Consider the following 16,370-nt stretch of genomic DNA (forward strand, 5'->3'; position numbering starts at 1 on the left):
CAAAGCCAAACAAATGAAAAAAAAGGAAAAAAAGGAAAAAAAGGAAAAAAACAAAATTACCTTCACACAACACACTATTAGTGGATAGTCTGTACAGGGTTTTGCAGACCCTAGCGTCCGCCGCCTGCGGGTGTTTGTGAAATATTGGGCATCAACAAGCCCCGAAACTACAGAAAGCCATCCTTCCTTCTCTCTTCTTCTTTCTTCTTCCTGCCCTTTTGCATTTACTGCTGTTACAGCCCATCCATCCTGTCCGCCCCTGAAGCCGTGCATCAAGCACATAAGCAGAGCTGTGAAACATTTAACAACGACGATGAAGAAGACCTTGCCCCATCCCACCCGCAAATGTATTGTATTACATGCTTACTGCGCTCTACCCGTCCGCCAGCAGAGACAGGCAGCGCTGATATAAGGTGCCCAATAGGCCAAGCCACAAGAACCGAACAGGCAAAGAAAACAAGCATGTTATCTTTGTACTGTCTGTAAAACGTACACATCATCTTCTTAGGCCTCGCATGTGCCGTAAGCGGTCCGGCTGGTCGTACGCACATGTACTACAACTGTATGTACATGTCTGTACATGGCATAGAATATCCATGTTGCGTATGCAAGGCGAAAGAGAGTGGCTAAAACCAAGTCTTTGATACCCCCGTACCTGTCCTGCTCTATGTCCGCCATCGATGTAGCCATTACCAGTCTGCGGGTTTCTGGCTATGCAAATCTCTGCTTGGCGCTGTGCGGTAACGCTTTGGCAAAAGTTGGGCACCAATCATGCACTTGACAGCATACGGTGGGGATTTGATCCTATATTCCATATCTCAATGCCTTTTTTTTCCCTCCTCTTGGCTTTCGTATCTCTCGCCCTTGCCACTACTAGTTAGCAGTCATAGACTCCAACCTAAGACACTGAACCAGGGTGGTCTTTTCGCTTTTCCCTCTGTAGCCTCTTACATGGCCGTTGTCTTTCGTTTGCTTCACTGGTGTGAGCTACCCTTGTAGCTGTTCCCCTCCCCCCATTTCCCTCTTGCTGCTCGTCTTTTCTTTATCGCATCAAATCTCGCAGTTCGTGTCTGTGTCTCTCCCCTTTGAGTAGCTGTCGCCTTATCAGGCAGGCCAACTGACAGCCTTGGAGCTCAATCAGCACATCAATTCCGAGATACGCAGGCCCATCATACATATCACATTCTTGTAGACAGTGTAAAGGAAAATCAACCCTGAGAAAAGATTAGGACGTCATCGTTGTCTAGGGTCCCCCCATCCTCCTCCTCCTTCTTCCTTGGTTGGTCTTGTTGTCCCCTACAAGTACAACCTAGCGTGCTGATCCAGGTCAATGCAAGGAAAAAGAAGAGGCTGAGCTATTCTATTCAGCCATTTTCTTACCAGCCAGAAAGAAAAAAGAAAAGGCAGGCCTAGAAAATATAAAGACGGCTGGCTGCTCTACTTTGGGCTGCTCTTCAAGAACATTGTATACCTCTGTTCCGCAATGCAATATAATTTATGGAGAGGGTTACCGGCTTGGAGGAAAAGCCAGCCTTCGTTGTCGCCCTTTCTAAGCAGTAAGGTCGTGGTGATTCAGCTTAAGTGCCTGCTAGTGGACGGGCTGGATAGTGCACCTTCACGCAAAGGCCGTCATCGGACAGATCTTTCTATCAAGGTAGTGAGAGTGAGGGTTCGTTCGTTATAAGGACGTGTTTTCAGAAAAAAGCGGTGGGGGTTTCGTTTGACGTGTGATAGACTTGCTTGGCTTACCATAAAATGAGCTGCCTATGTAGACAAGCTAATTTTGGTATTGCAGCCACCTCGAGAGTTCAAGGCACTCATGTTTTAATAGAGAAGTAAGTACCTTGCTATTTAGGATGGCTTGTTCAACACACCTGATAGATCAGATCACACCTGTTCTACTGGGTAGGGGCCACACTCTCGAGATAGGAGAAAAGCCCCGACGACGCAGGCGTACCAGATGCCTCAGTATCAAGCACAATAGACGATCAAGACTATGCTTTGCACGACTGCAAGCTAGAGGCAATAGAAGCGGTAGCAGGAGTGATAAACGCGGTCAGCGACATTGAGGAAAAGTAACGCAGTGTATTGACACAATGTTCCTAGCAGTGCATTTTTATTTTGGCGCGGAGAATTGATGCTGTCGTGTCCAAGACCTGGGGGCGGGCGTCTCAAATAGGGTCTATAACCCTTGTTATCATGCTCTCTCACACATCCCATTGTTGGACACGATATTTTCTAAACTTTCTACAAATCAGCTTTGCACTATGGATGGACTCGACTTCAGCCGGCCCATGCCCAATTCCCAAAAAGGTGAGTGAGATATGGTATTGCGTAAATAAATAGGATCTAGGCTAATGATGGTACCTCTATATAAACAGAAAAAACAAGGCTCCCAAATCGCCGTGGAAACGGCCCGCGCTGCCGGGAAATACACTCAAATTGCTGCGGAGAGGCTGATAAAGCTTGCAATTCCGATGCGTCCCTTCAAATACGCTTGTGCAACCTATATGTGCACTGGTTCAGTCCCATTTGGTCCGCCTAAGGACTCCTATCGAGCGACAAAAGCGGCGCACCTAAATGCACAATGCCTTGTCACGATGGGAGCTGCTCTAGCGAGCTACCGCCATAGGTGATTTTCATCAGCAAGAGCTTGTCAATCAGCTTTCACCATCAAGCGCCGTAGAGGTTGAGAATGTACAAGCTATCGCGGGTATGTGGCGCTTTTGTAGTGAATGTAAAGCTTTAATGTTATGAGGAGCCGCTAACACCTAGTCTTGAATTAAGCCAAATAGTGTAGGCGAAATCGAATCCCACCCACATGCACATTGCCCCGAAGAAGCTACTGGTCAAGTCGAGTAGTGCAAACCTGTTCGTCCTAGAGCGATGGCCTTGAGAGACGAACGCTTTAGCGTCCTAAGCAATAGGAACTACATTCCACGGTCTGCTGCAGCACTTTCCAAGTCCACAGCACGTGGTCGTCGTCCTCAAGGAACATTGCCAACCAGAAACCCAATCTAAGTCGGCCTACTAACCCGCCGCTTCCGGCGGGTTGGTAGAATGCGCCTCAGCGAAAACCGGCTGCCCTGATTAGACGGTCAAACCAAATAGTGTCTACCCCGGGATCACCAACGGCCCTCTAAAATCTATGAGTTTTCTTGCTGTCGAGGTGTTAAGTCTAGGCCTAGTCATACCCCCGGAATACACAAGTCTGCACCCGAGAATGCCATTGGCTCAGATGGTGGAATACTTTTTGCATCAAAAGATTCTGAAAATGCTGGTGAGGAGAAGCAAAAGCACCGGGATAGTTCTACGGGAGCTACGAAGCCTCTAAGCCAAACCTATCACTACATGGGACATTGGTGGCATCCCATATCTTCATGCGAATGCTCCATCGGCCCGAGATGAGGGAACATATGCTATAGCCGAGACTGGCACTAGGCTTACACTTTATGGAGCCATCATGGCTATGATACATATAGCCCTAGATTAGGCAACCATTTCAGTTGAGAAATTCCAAGTGTTAAATAAGCTTTTCTAGTTACTCAAGCTCTAAAACGCCACCACCCGATATTGATGCAGATTCCAGCCCTAACAAAGGGCACGAAAATAAAGATGAGAACTAAACCTACTTATTCGCGAAATATCCACCCCCACCACCACCGCCTATCAAGGAGTGCCATTAAGCTAAGACCGGTGTCCTCCTAAGAAGCATACGGGACATGAACACGCCTGCGTGGATCCCGGCCTATATCGTCTTACTCGGCCTCAATATTGCCCGCGGAAACATCTGTTCGGTCTTGTCAATAGAGGCTATCTTGACACATAATACCCAGACGTTGATCTCTGTCGCCAAGATTATGTCTCCCCACTCAGGAAAAAGCCCGTGTAAAATCCCTAGATTTGGCGACACCAATCTCAACTCTGGCTTGCTTGGTAATCTCACCAAGTCCACTGCTCAATGCTTTTGCTAGCAGATAGGTAGTGAAAAGTCATAGCTTGCCATTCATTTGCCATGGGCTACAAGCGCATGACCGACTGATATATACAAGGTGTCTTGGCCCTAACGTGTCTTGGCCATGTTTCCAAGCAACAACCACTCAGTTGAAGTCTATCCCCATTTGTCGGATGCCTTTGGCGTTGCATGCCAAGGAGCCAGTCTCAGAAACAAACAGTGGTGTCCTCAGTGATATCGAGCCCTGGCCTGCAGTGTTTGGAGACGTTTACGGCAAGGAGAACGTGATATATGAATCCAAGTCTGAGTAGTGTGGCGCTTTATTCTCCGTCGTGTCCAAGTCTCCAGTCTTCTTCCTAGCCCCACGCCCACAGACCACAGCGACAGCACCGCTATACAAAAGAGCCAAAGCCAGAGCTGTTGTGACGGAGGTAGAGTTGCAAAGCAAATCCGCTTGAAGAGATAGCTGCGTATTTAAACTAACTCGCAGAAGCCTTCCACTTTCCGACGAAAAGCTTTGTAGATATCTAATCAATTATAGGGGTTGGGGGCTGTTTGTAGGGATATCCTGATTCAACCTACAACTCTAGTAAAGGAGGTTTATGCTTTATCTTATTACTACTGCAGTCTAGTATAACGACCCTTGTGTCACCTTATACCAACAAGCATGGATTGCATTATCTTGAAACAACCAACAGACTGCTGCCCCTCCCATACACCGCCTCCAGATTCCTTCACATTGCCCCCAAACATCGAGCGCCTTATTTTGCACTTGTCTCTCAGCGCATTATGTTAATAAAACGGTCCGCAGTATCCCTATCAGACGGGTCGTCGCCCTTGCCTTATAGGCTCTGTCATTATATAGTCTCCAGATGTAAGTCTTTATTTTTGCATATTTTCTATGGAACTACAGGAGCGCTTAGCCAGACTAATCTTATTACTGGATGCTGGATTCAATGCTAGGCCTGGCTCTGGCGCTGCTGAAGGCCCAGGCACTGTATCTGCATAGCACAACCCCATATTCAGTGTGTAACAGTCATGGACAACAGCAAAAATTACCCCTTTCTCCCGGCATTGTTAACAGCCCCCCTTCCCCCTTCCCCCGCCCCCCATGTAGTTAATCGACGATAGCGTGTTTTTTCGTCGGGAACAGTGCTCAGACAGCCCCTTGTAATATCATTCTCAGTTCACCCAAACAACCAAGGAAACAAACCTTGACTGCTCGAAAGCCGCCTAAAATAGCAACTCGAAAATTAAACTTCCCCATTGGTGGTGAAACCCCTCCCGGAGCCGGCTGCCATTGCTATTTTCCTATACAATGACACAGCCGACATCCTGTTGGCCCACGCTGTGCGCTCCTTATGTGCTACACGAGGCCTGCTGCGTTTTTCTTCTCGAGGCAGTATCGGCACATCACGGTCAATCCCGTTAGGATGGCGCCTAGAGTCCGGAAGGTCAAGAGACCGGACCATAGGCCGTTACTAGCATAGGCCGCTACGAGATTCCCCTTACTTTTTGGTCTCCTTTTTGCGCCTCCTGCGCGTATTGCATAAAGTCTATAGCAACGTAGACTTGTCGAGAGCCAAGAGAGCGTCTAATCTAATGCTACTATACCTGATGCTGGGCGTTATAATGCTTCGATAAGTAGTGGTAGCTTCGTATTACCTAGAACAACCAGAATAATAAGTTGTCACAGAGCTATCAGTGAGCAAGTAATATCACAATCTCAGCCAAACAGCTTTGTATTGAGCTATAATAAGAAAGCTCTTCTATACAAGGAACGACGCGGGAGGAAATTATCACGTCGCTTTTGACATAGGAGAGGGGTATCACATGGGCATGGGGGCCTTTAAGCTGCCGTGATATAGGAAAAGGAGGCGCTAGCTTGGCATCGGCAGGGCACTTCAGGAGGACTGCAAGTGGTGACTGGAGATACACTCAAGATACTCGTTTCTATTTGTTTTCCTAAAGGCAAAGTATAGTCTGCAATGATATCGTATAAAGTCGGCCAGCTCCCCCACCATCAGATGACATATTGGACTTACCCTCCACCACCATCCTAATCGTCTCATTGACAACTGGCTATCTCTGATAGTGTACACTCTTTTTCATCGGCATACTGCTATCACACTCTTTTTGTTTATACACTCACTCGTTTTCTTGACTCTAAACCCTCAACCTCTGTCTATATCTGATACTGGTTATCGCCTGTCTTTATTAATCGTATCTTATATTCCCACTTTTGTATATACACACCAGTTCTTGCAACCATGAAGTACAACACCATTGCCACCATTGCTGCTCTCAGCACCCCCTCCTTGGTCCAGGCTGCCTCGGGCACCCTCAATGTTCTAACCATGAACGTTGACGACACGAATGTTCCGGGCGACAAGACTGCCAACGCTCAGAGCATCGGCTCGTTGTTCAGCGAGCTTAACTACGATGTTATCAACGTCCAGTCCGTAAGTTTCCAGACGGCCCAATATGGTTCTTGCCCCATCCCTCTCCCAAAACAATTACTAACTTAGACTAATCAGGACTTCAAAAGCCATGCCGCTCTTTATGGGGCCGACAACCACCCCTACCGTACCCTCACCTCCGGTGACCGTGGCAAGGGCGATGGTCTTAACACTCTATCCAAATTCCCCTTTGTTGACTTCCGCCGCATCCCGTGGAATGTGTGCTCCAACGCCGAGGGTGGCGATTGCGATACCCCCAAGGGCTTCACCTTCATGCGTGCGCGCATTACTGAGGGTGTCTACATCGATATGTACAACCTTCAAACCGACTTTGGCATGAAGGGTGATGACGTCGCCGCACGCTCAGCCAACCTCGCCCAGATATCTGAGTACATCGAGACATGGTCCACCGGCAACGCCGTGATGGTCTTTGGCGATACCAACTCTATCTTCAGCCGTACTGCCGACAACATCAACGTTTTTGGTAACGAGAACGGCATGTCTGATGCTTGGTACACCCTGGTGCGCCAGGGCAATGCTGCCGCCGATATCACCTGCAGCAAGCCTTCCGATACCCTGATGTGTGAGCTGGGTGACAAGGTTCTTTCGCGCAACTCGGAGCTGCTTTCTCTCAATGCCGCTACTTTTGAATATGTTGGCGATAAGTTCCTTCAGCCTAACGGCAGCATGCTAAGTGACCGCGACCCCGTTCAGGTCACCCTGTCTTGGTCTCAGAGCGAAACCCTGCGCCAGTCTGACCTGTATGGTGCTCCCCACGGCCTGGAATGGTTCAACGATGCTGTTGACGTAGCTTCAAAGCCCGGCCGCCCCAAGGTTGCCACTATTGGCTTCTCCGGTGGTAACCGTGTTGACAAGGTGTCTGTTACCCTTAACGACAACACTAAGCTTTCGCACGGTGGCCTCGGCGGTGATTGGAAGGACATCAACCTGGAGGTTGATGAGTACTGGAAGACTGTTTACATGTGCCAAGGCATGAAAGACGGTAACACCCGTATCTTCTACATCAAGGCGACTACCACCAAGAATAACATCTTGGAGGTTGGTAAAACTACTGATGTCTGCGAAACTTACAACGCTCCTGCAGGCTTCCAGATTATTGGCTTTGCTGGCCAGTCAGGCGACGAAATTGACCAGCTTGGTGTCATCTACGCCCTCCAGTAAATGATGTGGATGAGGAAATACAGAACATGGCCTTTGGAGCCTAGCTCACAACTAAGGATGTGTTGATTCGAGGATACCCTGATAGTTTTTCTGTGATGCGCAATAGGGCGTGCAAATATATATTCTTAATAAATACCAGTCTAAGCGATTGAACAATGCAATAGCTCTTGATTCTTGAAGATGCTGATCTTGTCTCCTTTCCGTAATCACAGTGTATTCTTTACTCTCCTCCCCCTGGTCACGAAGCGGTGAGGGCGAGACTAGGGTCCCCGCCATCCTAAAACTTTACCAGGAAAAGTAAATGCGCTTTGTTATGTCAAGTAAGGGCGAGCTACAACAAACGGCCAGTATAAGGAGAAATCAGGACTGAGACAAAGACATGAACAGCCGGCCACTTAAAAAGAAACTTAGATACAGACAACAAACAACATAGACTGGGCGTCTCGGGCGTGCTGAAGACCAGGATAACCAACCTTATGCATATCAACCCTTGTTCCACTCTACTGGCACAAGAACAATAACTATAACTTGACCTGTCCCACTTGGCTGGGCTCTCTACTTGTGACCCCCGGCAAGTACTCTAGAGCCTGAAGCCAGAAGGGGGGAGGGGAAGCGGGAGAACTCGCCTCTCCCCATCTCTCCACTCACCATCCCGCATTCATATAGATGAAATCCCCAGCGTTGACGCATTTAGCCACTAGCTAGCTCTAGAAAGCAGATGGGTGGTCGTAGAAATGAAGAAGAAGAAAGAAAGGAAAGCAATAACATAACAAGGGCAATAAATACGGAAAAGGAGAAACAAAGAGCAAATGGTGTCAAACGAAAAAATTGGGCATGTTGATTGGTGGGAGAATGTTATACGCGAAAGAGTTAGAGGAAAATGGGGGTATCGTGAAATCGAGGGACTAGAGCTCCGCTGAGTGTAAATAACTCTGTATGTGATGACACAGAGATGCAGACTATTGCCGGCCCTGTTCACATGGCCATCTCAGCCTGCAGCTTTCGCAACTCTGCCTCCTCATCGTCCTCTTCGATAGCAGGCGCTTTGCCCTTGACTACAGCAGGGGGAGAAAAAAAAAAGAAGTGCTTGTTAGTATCTAGCTCAACAACCCGCGCCGTCGCAGAAGCTCAAATCACAGGTCTAAACGCAACTAGTGCGCGCCGGGGAGGGGGGAGGGGATAACATACTAGGACCACTTGACACTGTAGGCATCTTGTGCACAGCATCTGTGACAGGAACGCTCCCTGAGTTGAGCAGTTCGCCGTCCAGCATTTCTTGTTGCATCGACTCGAGTTCGTCTTCAAGATCCATCTCATCAACAGCATTGCTAATATTGCTGTTGGTAATGGCACCGACAATCTCCTCGCTGAGTGCATTTTGCTCTTGCAGAGCCGCCCTATATTGTAGCAAGTGAAGAGCTGGTTAGTTTTTCCATTTACGTCCTTGTGGTTGCATAGCCTCTAGCACCACTATATTTTTGCAACATACATAGTCTCATCGACGGTTTCTGGCGTCAGTTTGCCGTGAATTTGCTTCATGGCCGCACTTGCACGCTCCATAGCCGCCAGCGTCTCCATGTTGATGTTGGCTGACTCTATCGCGTTGACCTGCTGCTCCAACGTCACAATCTGGGATTGAGTCTGTTCAAGGCTATGTTCGTGGGCCTTCTTGCGTCTCAAGGCAGCCTTGGCACCTATAATAGGCATTCACATGCACGACAGGGTTAGCTATCTAGATCTTGTCAATCAGCCATCCGGCCTAACCCCGACTGGCCGGTTACCAACGTAGCCGGGGCTTCCTCTCTCTGTCCACTCCAAGACCCCAGTGTAAAGCTAGGAATATCCCCTTACCGTTTTTGTCTGTAGCAATCTTCTTGCGCGCAATAGCATCCTGTTCGTCCATTTGACTCTGCAAATGGCGCTCACGCTTCTGCAGCATCTCCAGTTGTGAGCGCAAGCCAACGATGGCATTCTTCGGGGTGTCCTTTTTCTTGGCCGCACCACCGCCAAACCAGCCCCAGACGCCCGACATTTTGATTTGCGTATTTGATGGGAGATTGCGGAGTGTGGTATACGAGCGATAAGCTAGTTGGGTCCTCGTGGATGTAGCCTCTGCGATAAATGTGGAGGCTGCTTGCGGATGGTAGCGTCCCAAGTGAGCCTGCAATAATGCGGTTGATTGAGGAAAGAAAGAAACGACAGAGTCGCGGAATAAGACTCTATCGCTACAGCAGAGATTCCAGTGATGGGTGGGTTCAAAGATCAGTAGAGGCTTGCCAACGAAGAGGGGGTGAGCAAGCGGGTCAGGTCAAAGAGATGTTAAAAACAACTGCGATTCTCGGATATCGTCGTTCGTGATTCGTCGGTTGAATTTGTTGGTAACTATTATGTCGTTTATCGGAAATGCTCGTATCTAGGTGTCGAGATAGTCTAGTCGGTTGAGGGGCAAGAGGTTATGGGAGTTAGAACGTCGATGAGAATAATTCCGAGGCATAAAAAGTAACAAGCATAAGGCCAGAGCTTGATAGTCAAACGGCTTTGGTGGGGTCAACCGAAATGACGAAAGAGGCGATATGGAAGAAGGTGCTGGAGATGCCCAAAAATACAGGGGATAAGACCCTAAGAAGACAATGGAAAGAAGGCCTAAGAAACCAAGAAAGAATCAAATCAGAACGTACCTGGTTGTGATGAAAACCACCCCTCTGCGAGGAAGTAAGGGAAGAGAAAGCTTTGAGGGATATAACCAAAAGGGAATACAATACAGTCTTGTCTAATTCAAGCCAGAAGGCTGAGAGTCTGGATGTTGTGGAGTATGTTTCCCGTTATCTATTGATCTAATGCCTCTTCACTTCATTTCGGCGATTTGCTTCCCAAGGCTCAGTGGTTCCAAGGCCTTGCGACAAGTTTTCTAGCAAGGAGGTAAACTGTTAGTGTACTAACAGATTTCGCTTTATTATTTGCAGCGCTTGTGTTAATGCTTTAACAACAGGCAGAAACAGTCGACTCAACCCCTATGCTAAATGCCACTAGGGTTAGACATGATCATCTACTAAACCATGTCCTTGACAAGCAAGCCATAGTAGTCACTAATTCCGCTATCCAGCTCACCATGGCTACATCATGAACTCGCTACCAGACGCCTCAACACTGCATCTACTATCGGGTCTTCCCAAGCTTAAAGTAGGTGATAAGGTGCGTTTCCTCGGATGGTGAGTGGCCCCAAATGCTAGTAATATCGCAACTAACGCAGCCTATGTGCACAGTGTCACGGCCTATACATTTGAGACAGCAACTCTCACCATAGAGCACGATTATCCGAAAGGCAACAATGTGCAGGCTTCCGTGGATATCCAGCTACATGTAGATGATCTGCAGGCTAGTGCTGTCGATATCGGTACCTGGACTAATGTCATAGGCTACATAACTTCGATAAAGCGTCCCTCAAAACGATTGGGCTACACATCTGTGGGAGTTCATGCGCTCGCCATCTGGCCAGGGGGCTCATTTCGCCTTGATACGTATGAGAGACTTGTTTCCGAGCCGGATGTGGTTGATCTCTATTATTAATCCAAGCCGCTGGTGCTGCTGTGGATAACTTCATGTAGACATCTTCGTATAGACATGTTTCTTTGCTACGATACCCCGGAAGAAGAAGTTGAACTTGGATAGAGCGTTGGTTTTGTGATAGTGCCCCGTTTAGACATTTGTGTGGTATTTGATATACGCGATGTAAAGGTCAATATTAAAGTGTCTCTCTCACCATTGAAACTCGAAACCCATGCAAAAACAAGCGCCGACGCCAACACTGAAAATGAAAGCCTTAAGGTGTCATATCTCATTAATCATTCTATCCCTCCCCTATCACGCACAGAGCACACTTACATGCTCTTCATCTTCACGATCTTTCCGATCACGCCGCTACTCGCCGCATCGGCATCCTGAACGAAATCAATGACTAGCGTACGCTTATGCGCCTCCCGGAGCACCGAGTGGGCATTGAGCCCCGTGAGCCCGGCCTTCCACAACATCTTTGCAGGCAACCCGCAGTTTTTGGCGAGGAACTTGAGGGTGTCGGGCTGCTCGCGCGAAAACACAACACTCGGCCAGCGCTTGCCATCCCAGCTCCCGTGCATTTGTTTCATAGCGGGCAGCGACCAAGCGGCATGCTGATCGTAACCACGGGTATTTTCGACACCATTGAGCATGTGAAGCAGAAATGGCTCATTGTCTGTGAGAATAGAGCCGTAGTAGAGCCCAGAGGTCATTTCAGCATCCATCCGCGCAACGCTGCATTTGTGTTTTTTGATATGGAAAGGTGCACCTTTGAACTGAAAGAGAGCGAGTCCGGAGAAAGAGCGCTCACTATCCTCCGTCTCCCAAACACGCGATAGCCGTGCTCCCGGAGGCTCGTTACCACAGTTTCCAATTACCTCGGCCTCAAATGCTGAGATGAGGTAGGAGTGGAAGGCTGTAAAGTAGGCATCGCTTCCAAGGTGGCGGAGCGGTGCCACGGAAGAGCCAGCCTGCTCCCGGCGGACAAAAGGCTGTCCACTTGCAACAAGACTAGCCACATCATAGTCGAGGGCTGGATAGAACGAAGTAGTAAAGAGGTCACACACTCTGTTACTAACACCCGCAATTGACGAGTTTTTGGCACGGCTAGCACTGACCAGGCCCTGCTGAGTGGGCGCCCAGTGCCGAGAAGGAGAAGAGTAAAGTTTGGCAAGCTCTGGGCAGTTATTCCAGGCCTCGATGAGGTTTGCTCCTCGAAGTTTGATTTGCTTGATAGCCCGAGCCTCATAGAGTGGAATCTGGTCATCCGCCTTGGTGGGTTCAATGATCTTCACTCCAGAGCCATTGACCAGAGTTTCTGCGGTAGAAATAGAGGTGCTTTTTGTAGGTGTCAGGGTTAGGGGGGTGTAGTCAGGCTTGGCATCCTTTTCCGGCAGCTTCTTCTCAGAGTTGCCATAGAGTTCTGCAGAAGATAAACCCTCGATATAGTATACCATGCTAACCAAGATAGAATAGATCCACTGATTGGCAGTACGTGTTTGAACAAGAGAATCGCAAACCGGAGCGCCAACAATCTTGTCAAAAGCATCAAACCGCTGACGTAAATCTAAGATGGATTGTTGTTTAACAACTCCATCCAGGCGATTCAGAAGATCCTGGACAGATACGGCAGCAGCGGGGTAGCTCTTGCCTTTGTCGCCATGACAGCTGGTAAGGGCTATAACGCCAGAAAAGTCACTGAAACACAAGTGAGGATACTTTGATCCGTACTGAGAGACAAATTTGTCAGTAGCCGGAGAGCTCACAAAGAGGTTTTTAAGAAGCTCCATGCGAATGCTTTTCGTCACGTGGGAAAGCCAAACGCAGTCGGTGCTCTCCTGTCTGACGGCAGTCTTGCCCTTGTGAGAAATGGAGTTGATATCCATCATGGCTCTAAGATAACTGGGTAAAAAGAAGACCGAAAGATAGGATAACGTACAGCCCCCCGAAAAAGGCGATAGCTAAATAACTTGTCTGTACAGATGAAGTTGTGGAAGCAGCAAACCTCAGTTCGCTTTCGTGGTCTCTCGGTTGGACAGTCAACAAAGCTGCTAATTGAAAATCTCAGACGAAGGAGAAGTAGCTTATCAAGATGCTAGCCTTTTATTTCAATGACTCTCTCCCACGTCTCTCTAAACTGAAGCTTGGCCTTTGTATGCGAGACGTAACTGTGAGAGGAAGGACGGACCACAGAAGACGCAGAAGAAAGCAAATACAAAGCTAAATCTATCCGCCAGCGATGTCGTATATAATTAGCCGCTTCCTAATACTTTGTACTGGGGACGAGGTGGTAGAGTGCAGCGGCTGTGCTGCGAATCCGAATTTGACAGCAAGTGAATGGGATTAATGGAGATGCAAAGAAAGCAACAAACTTGGGATCTAGACAAAGCCCAGAAACAAGCCACCTATTTATAGTCGAGTCCATGTAAAACCGCAGACAAACACATATGGCTGTTAACGGCATTTCTCTTGATGCGGCCTCTCAACGCTAATAAAGCCCGTATCTCGAGCCTCCCAGCTATGGCGGAGTGCTGCCACTAGGCTGCTCTTTATCTAGACCTGAGAACAAGCCAGGAGATTTCGTTGAGTCTGGGTTCAGTGGCCCGAATTGGCAGTTCTTAGACTCGTGGCAGCGCAAGTAAAATGCGCTCGGCTTGTTAGTCTGATAATAAGACCGTGTTCAGGACTTATCGTGTCCAAGCCTAGTCAAGTCGATAAGCGTTCTGTCAAAACTCAGCCTACAGCAGGGTCGTTTTGGTGTCCTGCTGTCCGTTTGTACGTAAACGGCAGAGGTTAAATGTGGAGACAATGGTACCGGAGAGTAAATAGCCAACAACGAGGCTCCGCAGGAGGCGCGTCTGACCTAGGGCAACAACAGCACAGTATGCAGTATAGCAAATACCTAAAGGCTTGTAGTTTCAACATATTGCAAAAGTCCAGTCTCAATCACATGATAATATACACACACCAATTAAAACATTGTCAAATCCCAGTGCAGTTATTAGAGAAAGACGCTGCACACAAATAGCGCCTCTTCCTAGTCTACTAATTGCGCCGGCGCACCCAAAATAAATAATTTGAAAAGCTCCAATTAACAGGCCGGCTAAAATAGCAGAGAATACTATCATCTAGCCTAAGCATAATACTGCTTTTTTTTGCCCGTGTCTCTACCATTGTTCATGATAATTACTAGCTAGCCTACCCACCCAAACCTTTACCGTGTCTCAGCAAGTCCCGCCCCACTTATTCTCACCCATGCACAGAAAAAATGAGCAACGCAGAAAATCTTCACCTTCACCTTACCTCTACCTCTACCTACAACCACACGCCGGAGACACGCCACATCAGCTGCATCGTCTCTTACCGACTTTGCTCTTTCTTATGCCCCCTTCCCCCTTTTCTTCTCGGCTCTGAATCTCAAACTGCCCTGCAATCAATCACATCGAGCCCTTAACCGCTCCCTTTTCCAATCCAAGCGCCAACCACACTATATCTCTAGAAGCCATGGACTCACAACTATGGTCAAGAGTAGATGACCGTTTTGAGCGCTCCTGGAAACTCCGCCAAACATGGAAATCTCTAATCAATGCTCCGACCACTGAACTTGGCACCCAGTTGTGGATTAGAAATGTCATGGCATGCTGGAATGAAGCTTGCAAAATCCAAGCCCCCTTTGTCAATCCCACCAGTCCGATTCGGGAGTTCAAGGAGTCCGTGGGCCGCATGCTGGATGTATACAACACGCATACTGGCGGTACGATCCGGCTGAAGGAGCTAGGCGAGCCGACGCTGGAAGTCATCGAGATGTGTTTCCAACACAGCCTGCAGGCTGAGTACAAGCAAGCCTGTCTTGAGCTCGAGGTCCGCAAGGATAATGCCAGATGCGCTCACGTCAAAAACAGCGCCTCTAAGACTGCAATTCCGTTCAATGGTCCTGAGCCCGAAGGCGACCATTCCCATGCGTGTATCTGTGGCGTTTCGCATGCTGGAGGCATTCCGGGATGCTTCTATTTGGTACCTGAACTGCGGCCGCCAACCTTCATTGTCCGCGAAAAGGTCGAGCAGCGTATAGAACGCGTGTTATCTGGCGATAGGCGTCTCAATTTCTACGTAGAGAAAGCCCGCGCCAAAGCCCGCAATGGCAATGTCACTCCTGTCCAGACCTCCTTCTCTGCCGAAACATCAGAAGTCGTTTTGTCGCCCCCCCACATGGAAGTCGTGGCTGGTTGGACTCGTGACCATTATGATAACAGCACTACAATAGGCTCCGAAACGTCTACCCAGACAGGCATCGTCCCTTCTTCCACATCTACCCCAGTGCCAGCAAGAACATATCCGGCCAAGCCCCCTGCCCAGCTACACCCCCTGCACAAGAGCTGGGTTATCAGTGCCTCGTCTACCATCTGTGTCTGCAACGACATATCGCGTCTAACCGACTTTGAGCCTGCAGAGCCCGGCGAGAAAATCTTTGCGCATGGCCAGGAAGTGGGTGTTTTAGGTGTAGGAAAAGCAGAGCTCCGCATTGAGTCTTACGAGGATGGCTATCAATATGTCACCTTCCCTGAGGTGTGGCTGGTACCTGAATACTACACCAACGTTATTGCTTTGAATGCATTGGAGGGCTTCGACATCACGTGGGTGCACCGCGACGACGTGCTTGTTATGAAAAATGAGCCCTGGTGCAAGGTCAAGCGTATCAACGGCATGCATGTGTTGGATTACACGCCGCTTCAGAAGGAGATAATGTAATTGCCAATGAGACGAAATATGATTGGAGTATCGGCAGAAGTAAAATAGGTGTCAATGCACGAATCGGATATAGTAGCTTAGTTATCCACGATACCAGCTCGCAGAATACCAAGAAGGAAAGAAAGGTCTACAATACATGTTTGTTTATCCATATATTAAGGAAGACTTGGCATTATGAGAATGGCAGGCATTATATACCCAAGGTTGACGATCGTGGACTGTTGAGCACAGCAAGAACCTGTTCGTCTCCCATGCCACCATCAGCCCACACCGACCCCGTTTGCAGCCCACCATCATGTGACTAGTTCTGAAGCGGCAACAGCCGACAGCGACAGGTGGCATGTCTTTGCCCCACTATTCCAAAACAGCCAATCAGAGTCTCCAAGAAGATCCAGCCCTCTCTCTTGTTGGCTTTCTCCAAAAAAAAAAAATTGAAAAACGGTAGTGAAAAGCATGTGATTGACAATTTGCAT

General features: G+C 48.5%; 5 protein-coding genes across 5 annotated transcripts; 3 read left to right on the top strand and 2 right to left on the bottom strand.

The window, feature by feature from the left end:
- Positions 1–6,225: 6,225 nt before the first annotated feature.
- HOO65_020497 (uncharacterized protein) lies at positions 6,226–7,596 on the top strand (the record flags this gene model as incomplete). Its single annotated transcript, XM_071006782.1, has 2 exons — positions 6,226–6,417; positions 6,493–7,596. The coding sequence occupies 2 exons, from the start codon at positions 6,226–6,228 to the stop codon at positions 7,594–7,596; spliced, it is 1,296 nt and encodes a 431-aa protein (XP_070861135.1).
- A 975-nt stretch (positions 7,597–8,571) lies between these two features.
- Positions 8,572–9,628, bottom strand: HOO65_020498 (Vacuolar-sorting protein SNF7; the record flags this gene model as incomplete). The annotated part of the gene is made up of 4 exons (XM_071006911.1): positions 8,572–8,723; positions 8,785–8,993; positions 9,086–9,290; positions 9,448–9,628. 4 exons carry the CDS (start codon positions 9,626–9,628, stop codon positions 8,572–8,574), a joined length of 747 nt encoding a protein of 248 aa, XP_070861136.1.
- Positions 9,629–10,716: 1,088 nt separating this feature from the next.
- On the top strand, positions 10,717–11,163 carry HOO65_020499 (uncharacterized protein; the record flags this gene model as incomplete). The annotated part of the gene is made up of 2 exons (XM_071007097.1): positions 10,717–10,805; positions 10,860–11,163. 2 exons carry the CDS (start codon positions 10,717–10,719, stop codon positions 11,161–11,163), a joined length of 393 nt encoding a protein of 130 aa, XP_070861137.1.
- A 311-nt stretch (positions 11,164–11,474) lies between these two features.
- On the bottom strand, positions 11,475–13,034 carry HOO65_020500 (uncharacterized protein; the record flags this gene model as incomplete). The annotated part of the gene is made up of 1 exon (XM_071000082.1): positions 11,475–13,034. The coding sequence occupies one exon, from the start codon at positions 13,032–13,034 to the stop codon at positions 11,475–11,477; it is 1,560 nt and encodes a 519-aa protein (XP_070861138.1).
- Positions 13,035–14,652: 1,618 nt separating this feature from the next.
- On the top strand, positions 14,653–15,897 carry HOO65_020501 (Retrovirus-related Pol polyprotein from transposon TNT 1-94; the record flags this gene model as incomplete). Its single annotated transcript, XM_071000083.1, has 1 exon — positions 14,653–15,897. The coding sequence occupies one exon, from the start codon at positions 14,653–14,655 to the stop codon at positions 15,895–15,897; it is 1,245 nt and encodes a 414-aa protein (XP_070861139.1).
- Positions 15,898–16,370: the final 473 nt, after the last annotated feature.

Source organism: Ceratocystis lukuohia, assembly GCF_044167205.1.
Source record: "Ceratocystis lukuohia strain C4212 chromosome Unknown Supercontig2_pilon, whole genome shotgun sequence".
Classification (NCBI taxonomy): Eukaryota; Fungi; Ascomycota; class Sordariomycetes; order Microascales; family Ceratocystidaceae; genus Ceratocystis; species Ceratocystis lukuohia.